Below are 10,628 nucleotides of genomic sequence, written 5' to 3'. Positions count from 1 at the left end.
AAATAAGTTAATAATAATTTTAATACTTTGACAATATATTATTAAATATAATAATTGAAATAACTACATAATTTGAAAAAAAAAAATTATAATATATTATTTTTTTATTTTTTAATATAATATTAATATTTAAATAATGATAATTTAAAGAACTATTTAATATATATTAGTAGTGAATGAAATAAATACAAAATAAAATATTTAACAATGGTATTAAAAAATTTATTATATTAAAATATTATAAATCTTTCAAATAAAAGTTGAAGAATTGGAGAGAATAACACTCACCCAAGAGTTGTAATAAATAATTAAAGTAAATGATTAAAATATTTATTAAAAATATATTTCAATTTATTTCTTTATAATCAAACAAACTATTTATAATAATAGTTCTAGAAAGTAAGAAATATAAATAATTGATTATATTATTATAATATATAGTTTTCTATTCTAAAATCCATATACACTGAGTGAAAAACACTTTAACAAATGTGCTAAAAAAAATTAGGAATAAGAGAAACAATAAAAATATTCTATTAAAAAATACTTCCCATAAGACTCTAATCCATTCATCCAAAAAGTAAATATAAATTGTAAAGTTAAAAAATTGTAGAATAGAAGTAATTTAATAACAAGTTAATGTGAAAAAATTGACACAATAGTACTTAGCCTACCAACAAGTACTAATAGACTGAAAACAGCCATGTTTTACGAAATTAATGATATTATCTAATAACAGATTTTTACAATGTGATGATAGTTGTTTCTCAATTCCCTTTGAATCACTCTATAATCTATCATCACATACTATATAATCTATGATCAACAACATTTTCATGAATCCATCACCACTACCACCACCAATGTAAAAGATGTACCAAAAAAAAATTTTTAAAAACTAAAGATTTAAAAAAAATACCAAAAAAAAAAACTTAAGATTTACAAAAATTACTCTTTGCCTATCCATGGTCCAAGCAAACTGTTCGGCTGCAGCAAAAACATCCTCTGTATTCAGATTGCATTTTTTTTGCGGCTGAGCTTCAAAGGAAGGCCTTGCATTGGAACAGGAAAAGGCCCATATTGAATCCCATCATCAGGTCCCACAACCTCCCATCTGCACAAAATACACAACAACAATCTCAGTGCCCGTCCTCTTGTTATTTAGGACACCCTTGCAAGGATGACCTACTATTTTTTAAGGATTTTCAACCATGACTTACCCTTGCACTGATAAAAACCTTGCATGGGATGTGAGATATTGCATGCTGCAAGAGATATATTACGTACCGATATTTAGTGGTAAGGTGGTGAAGGAGGATAAGAATCTCCAGCTTTGCCAGGTCACTGCCTGGACACGAGTGAGCTCCATTTCCAAAGGGCAGAAACGTGTTGGGCTTGTGGGGCACCTGCAACCACAAGCCAAAAACACACAACATCATCATCAATCATCTCCACAATATAAGCTCCACTGGATTCAGATTGAGATTGCATCTTGTATTGCATATCATGTCGGTGTAGATAGATAATACATAAAAAGGGTCATTTTGCATGCCTCAAAGCGCGAAGGATCGAACATTTGGGGTTCCGGGAAAATATCTGGATTGTGGTGAATGTTGCGAAACAAAGGCATAACTTTCCACCCTTTGGGAATCAGATAACCTAAATATCATATGAGGACGACAAATTTATTAATAATACAATAATAATAGAATAGTTTTTAATATTGAGAAATAGTTAGAGAAAGCTCTGGGTCACCTTTGTATTGTACATCTTGAACTGCTTCTCTAAAGGTGAAGGACAAAATTGTGGCCTTTCTTAATGTCTCCTGAATCACCTGCAGAGACAGTGATGTCTTTTCAGTGCTACAATGCAATGACAAACCTCGAGTTCTGAATATCTATCCATGTTTTTGACAAACCTTACCCTTGAAGATAATGGCATTTTCTTGGTGTCAGCCCATGTTAGATACCCTTGTTTTTCTTCACCTTTTTCTCCATCTTTTTCTTCTTGTATAGCCTCCTGTTCAGCCTGCAAATTCTCCCACATATGAGAGGCTTTCACCCATGAATATCAAATAGTGTCTCTCACATATTAGAGTCCTTAACGAGAGTGTCAAAGTCTCTTATTAATAAATAAAAGTGTCTTAATTGGTTTCACCCATTATTATTACAAATAATGAAAATGTCTAAATTAATTAATTTCACTAATGACTATTAATTATGTACCGTGACAGCTTCAAGGAGTTCAGCATCATTTGTGAGGTACTTGAGAACCCATGTCAATACGCTGGCAGTTGTATCATGTGCAGCAAATATAACACCGATTATGTTGTCAGCAATCTGGCTGTCTGATAAAGGCTGCCCAGAGCTTCTCATTAGAGTCTGCAACAAACCCTCGTGAGATGAGGATGACGACCTCCTCTCTGAAATGATCTTGCTCAAAATTTTGCTCAGCTCTTTCCTCGCCTGCACCATTACGGACTTGTTAACAAAAGAGAGCATTCAAAGGTTAAAAGGTTAAAAGAGAGCAAGCAAAAATTCTATGGTATATGGACAAGTTAAAACGTTACATTCTATATTTTGGTTTCTATAAATGATTCATTTGAAACCGCAATACATAAGTAGCGAACCCTAAATAACGAATCGTAAATTTTCGCTGAACATAACTAGCGAACCCTGGATATAAACCCTAAATTTTGGCCTGTTTAGGTAATCATCTCACATCATAATTAAAGAAATGGTTCCTATTATTTCCCATACTAGGTAAACAAATCAAATCATATAAATGAAGTAGCTAAACTCATCAAATTGTACAATATCTGGTTTGAATTTTAGATTGTCTTTCTTAAGTCAAATTATTTCTCATTCATATAGATTAATTATTTGAAATTGTACCTATTTTAATATTTATAAAATTTCGAATCAAACGAAATTAAAGCTTAAAATATTCTGAAACAGAATTACTCATAGAACGTCCTACCTTCATGGCTTTGTGAAAGAGTGTTCCGGGGAGATTGAGGGGCATGGAGTTGTATCCATTCTCCAGGGTGTCGTAATACTGCATAATCTCATCTTTTTCCGGCACAGCGTGCCCACCAAATATAGAAACAAAAGCCACATCGAAAGAAAACTGTAGGCCAAAAAGAACAAATGAGGGACATGTGAAAAATGAGCGAGCACAAATATCATAGTACAATAAATGAGGGACATGTGATGAGAAAGCACAAGTATCATAGTACAATAAAAGAGGGACATGAAAAATGAGAAAGCACAAGTATCATAGTACAATAAAAGAGGGACATGAAAAATGAGAAAGCACAAGTATGACATCATAGTAGAATGCAACAGAAATAGAGAAGGCACAAACCCGTTTCATTTCGTGGAAGGTGTTGATGGTTTTGTTTTCCCAGGAGTGGAGAGCGAGGAGAGCACGAGCTTCAATGGCAGGAACAATCTGGCGAATGGCGTCGGGAAGGAAGGAGAGTTTGACAAGGTGTCTGAGGTGTTTGTGATAGTCGCCCTGGTGGAAGAAGAGCGCCTGAGGCCCCAGCATTCCCTCCTTACTCGCTGGAAATGTTGGTTTGAACAGATGCTCTTGGCTCGCCAGCACAAACTTAGCCGCCTCTGGGCTCGCTATCATCACGCACGGGCAACCCAGAATATGCGTCTTGAATATATCGCCATACCTGCACCACGTAAACCCCACACATATATCACAACACGCAAGCCACCAAACACGCACACCTGTTCTACCTACTCCCCAACATATGGGGAAGCCAAATCTAATTTACATGCAATTTTATATTGCTACCAATGCCTTCAAGCCTAACCTAGACTGAGTTTTCTTCACCATGGAAGCCACCAAATTGCATTCTAACTATGATTTGGGAGCTTCACTCCACTATACCTTCATTTACTCTTAACGTAAATCAAACTACTATCAATCTCTTTTACAGACAAAGAATTTTAAACATTTATACAATATTGTAATATTCTTATTAAGATTCAACTCACTAGTATTCATTAATCTATTTAAGGGATTCAACTCGCCAGTATCATTAATCTATTTATTAATCTATATTTCATGACCCGGATCTACTATTCATGAAACTGGTGGTTCTATCCATCATGATTGTACTTATGAATCACTACTCATGATTCTATTCATTCTTATGAAACTAATGATTCTTACCAAAGATTGAATTCCTGATAACCATCAGTCATAGAAAATAAGTCAATAAATTTAACTTCAAAAATCAACACTTGTTGAAGAAGAATATCTCTACTTATCAGTCATTCTTATGAAACTAATGATTCTTATGATTCTTACCAAAGATTGAATTCCTGATAACCATCAGTCATAGAAAATAAGCCAATAAATTTAACTTCAAAAATCAATACTTGTTGAAGAAGAATATCTCTACTTATCAGTTATACACTTGTTGTAGAAGAATATCTCTACTTATCAGTTATAGGATATGCTAATGAATTGTAGAGAAGAGAAGAAATCAAACTAGGATGAATTGATAGCCACCTTTTCTGCTTATCAGCGAAGAAGACGTTAGGATTCTGAGAATAAAGATTAAAAGTTTCTCCTACATAAGGCCATCCCATGGTACCCGGAGGCAAAGGCAGAACTTTCCATTTCACAAACTCTTTATAACGCCGCCATGAACGAACTAACACACAGACCACAACACACCCGATTAGGGTTGATAACAAAAACTCCATAGAGGGCTAAGCTGCTTGGAGGATTTACCAAGAAATGCAGAGTGAGAGAGAGAAGAAGATGGTGGGGTTTATAGATTGTTTGAAGGGGCAGTAGTACTGGATTTATAGAGGGCATACCTTGCCTGATGCGCTCCCAATGAAATGCAAACACGAGCAAATCAAAGTGTCTTACTGCGATAGATTTGGTGATGAAATTAGATACGGCACGTGGAAGGAGCCAAAATATGAAGAGATTGCGGCACCAAATGGAAGCCTCACACGGCCTCATGAATTTATGCGGTCCTCTTTTCGCTCCACATCGATGGCCTTCAATCTCTACCACACAAACTACGTGCAACTCACCTACACATTATCCAACAAATTACAGTGATAATGAATTTGTTATAATTATTTGCATGAAATTCATCGAGACATACTCTAGAGAATAGATCTTCGCAATGGAAATGGTTCTATTCAAGGATGGTCATGACAGAAAGCTTTACGGAAACGTAAACATGCCTGACATTGCGAAGGCTAAAGCTAAGCAACTTTACATTTCTTCCACAGATCCCTGATTTTCATCAAGACCCCATTGTGGGCATTGCATTTTGTCAAGCATTGCGGTCTCATCAACCTCCTTCCAAATGGGCAATTTTGTCGAGTATTAAAAAGAATCTCTGAAAGTTATGGAGCATGGAGCATGGACACTTATTAATTAAGTGAGAATTCAAATTTATTGCTAATATTTAGGCTGGGTCTCATGGAGGACTTACTACAAACTAGATAGAGCAGTCATTGCTAACATTTCCTGAAATAGGGAGGAGCCCATCATTAAGCAAGGAACAATTATTGTAGCGGAGGATCATATTTCTGGGCGCGGGAAGGGGGTTGTGGGGAGTGTTACACTCGTTGTAAAACAATTAAAACACTAACAGCATTAACAGCATGCAATCATTTGTTCTTATGGCCCTCTTCTTTCTTCCCAATTTTTTTACAAGCTCAGAGGTAACCGAGTGCCCCTTCAACCCTACAATGTTGTCACGGGACTATTGAAATCCTAACATTTTTAAAAATAAGCTCACAAACTTAATCAAGACAAGACTAAGTTAAAGTCAATTAAATAAACAATATTCTTTCTCAAATAGGATTTCCAATTGTCCTTTTGAGAAACTTTAACTCTATGTGATATTGAATAACATTTTCTAGTAGATAATGAAATAACAATGACCAAACTAGCTTCCATAATACATATCACACATATTATTTTAGAAAAATAATTTAAAATTATAAAATTTATATTTCATTTATAATTTTAAAGTGGAGACAATTGCATGATAAGATTCACCAATAAGCCTCAATTCAATATATACAAGACATTACAAATTGACAACTAATAATCAATTGATTCTGTCTTAAATCAAAATACTTACAAAATTTAGAAGATTGGAACCCTTTGAGAAGAGAGAAGAAGAATAAATAGAAAGTGAAAGAAAAAAAAAATATGAAGTTGGGTTTCACTCTAACATATATCCTCCTCTCAACTATAAACTATAATCTGCACACTCCATTTGACAACTAAGATTTCTTTTCCCTTTGTTTAATTGAAAACATCTATATCAATTATTTGATATAGCATGAACTTTGTACCCTAGCTTGTAATTAAGGAATATTTTTATTTACTATTTTATTAATCTCCATCATTTTTAATTGAAATCATTCTTACATCAAGTATTGTATATTTATCTAATTTTTTATAATGTACATTTTATATTTGAATTCATATAATTCCTTTTTACTCCATATGAAAACTATTTTATCTTAAGTAAAACATTGGTGAGAGAAATAACACACTCTCCCTATTTCACATTTCTATCAAACATTTTCACCATACATAGATATTTGACTGGAAATGAGATTTGTCACCACTAATTCTACTTTTCTTCTCTATTGTATTACTTTAAGTCTTCAATTCATTTTTATGAAATTACTTTTTTCTTTATAAAAGTATTTTCAACCTACCAAAAATAGTCCTATCAATTATTATTTTCTATAAAAATCACTTTATTCTTAAGTGAAACAGGTATTTGTGGGATCACATTTTCACCCGCATACAACTTCCATAAAAACCTCACCTTCCCCTTCTATTTTAAGGGAGAAAAAAAAATTACATAAGCAGCCAACTTTTCAACATGAAAATATTTTTCCCCTTATTGTAATGGTTTGAATGCTTTACCCCTTTCAATGCAATTGGCCGTTGCTATTAATCACGGCCTTAATCATTTTCACTGTCACTCCCTACAAAACATCTATCAATTATTGGCATTAATTTTTAAAACAAAACACTATTCATGATATCTAATCAATGATTTTATCATATTTTATTTTTTAACATAAAAATTCTAGCACCAAACCTATAATCTTCATCTAATATAAACTCGCTTAATCCATCAAACAAGAACCCCACTTCTTATTTCATTCATAGGTTTCTTATTTTAACCACCACCACATTATCATTGACAAATTTCTTTTGATAAAAACCAATATCACTGCTCATATTTATGCATCAGTTTTGGCCCTTTTAAAATAATGACTATGTGCATGAAATAAATTTAATGAGCATGTGCATGAAATTGATTTATGAGATTGTATAATGTCCACCTTCCATCCACAAAAGCAACATAGTTGCACACCAAGTTTGTGGGCATTTGTAGAGCACCTTTTGTAGTGCACCTATGAAATCTAGTATAACAAACATTGGCCAAAAGTTGCATATGTTCAACAGCTCCATGATACATGTGAGGAAATACGTTTGGATTGACAATTTAATGTATATTAAGGTTATGGTCTCAATTTGATTACTTATAACATCATTACATGGAGATGGATGTAAACGCCAAGTATGAGAGTACTATATTGTTTTAAAACCATATAGAGATATGCAGAATGGTGACTTCGAATCAGATAAAGTGAGTTACAATGCATCATGCATGTTCTTGGACATTGTGGTCGTTTTGACGATGTAGCAGGGAGGTTGGATACCAGATGGGCTAGTTCATGACCTACTAGCTGATGTGTGGTGGAGAGTAGGAAATGTTGACAAGGAAAATATTGGGTACACCAAGATGGTGATTTCTAAGTATCAAACTTTTGGCGACTCTACTAGGGAGACTGAACAAGAAAGATTGACAATCGTTTGTGATGAAACAAGATGGTGCTACCACATGAGAACATTTTTCCAGTTCTCCAACCCAACCTTGGCTTCCAAGACACCTAGAAAGATATTATTTTAGATTTGAACACTCTAGCGTGGAGATGTAAATGAAGTGCTCAGCAATATCATCAAGTAAATCAAGTTCTAGAAGAAGAAGAATTTGGAGAAATCTTGAGAAGGGCTCCTATTGGTCAAAATGTTGTAGTTGTTGAAAGAATAGTTGTTATCCCAAGAAGAAACAAGTAGAATCTTGGTCACATCCAAGGGAAAATAAATAATAACCAATAAAGTTGGCTGAAAAACCATACATCCGGGTTGATAGGCATAAAGGTATGGTAGACAAAGATTTTGAAGCCCTTCGAAAGTTAGATTTCAAGCCTGTTACTCCTAAGAAGAAGAAGAAGAGTAAGTATGTTAGTAGGCCATCTTCACCACCCAAGGCTACTATTTCTCCTACGGCCTTTCAAGCTCTAATCCTACTAGGTATCCTTGTACCCATAGCCATCAATTTGTGACTTTTGAACATCATTCTCCTAGCCATGGCACAACAAGCACTACAACCACTGATCCCATGGGGAGCCACTATTTTTCCTTTAGCTTTAGGGAACCAATTACATGACATGCCCGTTGACTCTCAAAAAATTCTTCCCAAGTTTTCTCGAGACCAAAAAGTCACCACCAACCAACACATTAGTGCATTTTTTATGATGAGTGGGGTTCTTGCAATTCAAAATGAAGATGTTTCTATTCGTCTCTTTGTTAAAACATTCACAAAAGCCACAACTAAATGGTTTGGTCAGCTACCAGCTGGATCAATTACTTCATGGGCAACCTTGATTCAAGCTTTTGAGAGGAGATTTAAAACTATTAAAGATGACCATGTTCTTCTCTCCCAATTAACTCAAATGAAGAAAGAAATTCATGAGCCAATGCAAGAATTCATTGCTCATTTCAATCAGACGATGAACCGAATCCCTGTCAATAAAAGACCCACTGAAGAAAACCAAATGACATTCTTTATCAACTTCTGATGTTAGCTTTCAAATATGAAGAGCGAAGGTTGCTAATCTAGAAACTCCACAAACTTTAGCCATCGAGGTGGAGGATGACTTGCTTATTTTAGGTAAATGAAGTTGTGATCTACAAAAAGGGAAAGGTCAACAAGCTCCTGTCACTACAATTGACCCTTTATATAAAAAATTGGCTAATGATGTGTTACAAATCAACAAGCAGTTGCCCCATAATCCTCCACCTTTGTATCAAGATATTCCAAGGAGGAATTATATACCATATCAACAGAATAAACAATATAAATGGCTACCCCAGCCAACACCAAGATTAGCCATCGAGCATCCTACATCATCTAGTAATCAAGCTGCTATGTGCAATTTCCACCTAGCAATAGATCATGATGTTGCAAATTGTCCCGAGATGGCCAGATTCATGCAAATGAATTTGACGGTAGAGAAAATAGAAGAATATGTGGTCCCTGAAGATACAATAGAACCTACCATTGGGACCTCTTCCATAAACTTTCTAGAATATGAATTTGACAGTGAGAAAGTTGAAGATATTAACAATCATTCTTGCAATGCGTCTACACCAAACTAGAGATAAAGATTAGAAACAAAGTGGGGTGAAGAAGAAAAGAATAAAGCCCTAGATGAGCCTTCTAAGATAATTCTATCTCGTAAGCATACTCTAGAAGAGCCTTCACAAGCAAAGGAGATAGATAAAGTCAAATTAGTTAGATAGGATAATTCAATGCATTGGTAAAGGAAAAGGTTTTCCTAAAATTACTATCAACCACAAGTCAAAGATTTCTCTAGAAGAAGAAAATTGGGAAGGGCTCATGACTGAGAAAGAATCATTTGTTATAGCTTCTCTATTAGATAAACCTGACCCATTCTATGTTTCCCTCTATGTAGTTGGATGCAAGTTAAGCAATTGTATTATTGATTCTAGTACATCTAATAATGTTATGCCTTCAAAGGTGGCCCATGCCCTAGGTCTCTCTCTAAATAAACCATTAGGAAGAGTGTATTCTATGGAGGCAAAACAAGTTTCACTGATTGGCTAGTTAAAAGACGCTCAAGTAGCTCTTGCAGCACATCCAGAAAAGAAGTTAAAACTAAATATCTTGGTTGTTGATATTCTAGCCAATTATGGGATGCTATTGCATAGAAGTTTTTGCAAAGATCTCAGTGGTGAAATCAAGATGGACATGTCTCATGCCCTCATCCTGATTGGAGATCAAAAGGTTCAACTCAATCCTAAACCTAAAGCTAAATATACAGTCTTGAAATCGAATGACCCAAGGGCCAAAATATTGTATGTTGATACCGGACATGGAACATATATGATGACATCTACTAAAGAAGATGTAACTGAGCCTCATATGCTTGACATAACCAATGAATTCTAGTCCATGGAGCTTGATGGAAGTTCTTTTTCTTCTGGTTCAAGTGTTGGGATAGTTTTGATATCACTAAAAGGAGAGAAGTTCCTAAAAGCTTATAAATTGGTTTTTGAAACCACTAATAATATTGTAGAATATGAAACTCTTATACTCTACCTCAAATATGCTAGAGAAAAAGGGATCAAACAACTCAAAGTATTGGAAGATGTGGAATTAGTTGTCAACCAGGTGTGAAGGCAATATCAAACAAAGAATACAAGACTGAAGGCATATAGAAATAGAGTGTGGG

The 10,628-nt window shown here is 34.5% G+C and overlaps 1 protein-coding gene across 1 annotated transcript; it reads right to left on the bottom strand.

Annotated features, from left to right (window-relative positions):
* Nucleotides 1–592: 592 nt before the first annotated feature.
* Nucleotides 593–4,730, bottom strand: LOC149561993 (abscisic acid 8'-hydroxylase 3-like). The gene is made up of 9 exons (XM_089823851.1): nucleotides 4,534–4,730; nucleotides 3,367–3,685; nucleotides 2,980–3,129; nucleotides 2,226–2,465; nucleotides 1,924–2,028; nucleotides 1,756–1,834; nucleotides 1,553–1,659; nucleotides 1,288–1,406; nucleotides 593–1,114 (listed from the first exon to the last, which is right to left on the bottom strand). The coding sequence occupies exons 1-9, from the start codon at nucleotides 4,728–4,730 to the stop codon at nucleotides 1,012–1,014; spliced, it is 1,419 nt and encodes a 472-aa protein (XP_089679977.1). The 3' UTR covers nucleotides 593–1,011.
* Nucleotides 4,731–10,628: the final 5,898 nt, after the last annotated feature.

The sequence above is a fragment of the Cupressus sempervirens genome, chromosome 4, assembly GCF_028749045.1.
Source record: "Cupressus sempervirens isolate cs-2001-9-10 chromosome 4, ASM2874904v1, whole genome shotgun sequence".
Lineage (NCBI taxonomy): Eukaryota > Viridiplantae > Streptophyta > Pinopsida > Cupressales > Cupressaceae > Cupressus > Cupressus sempervirens.
This window is presented reverse-complemented; position numbering and strand designations above follow the sequence as displayed.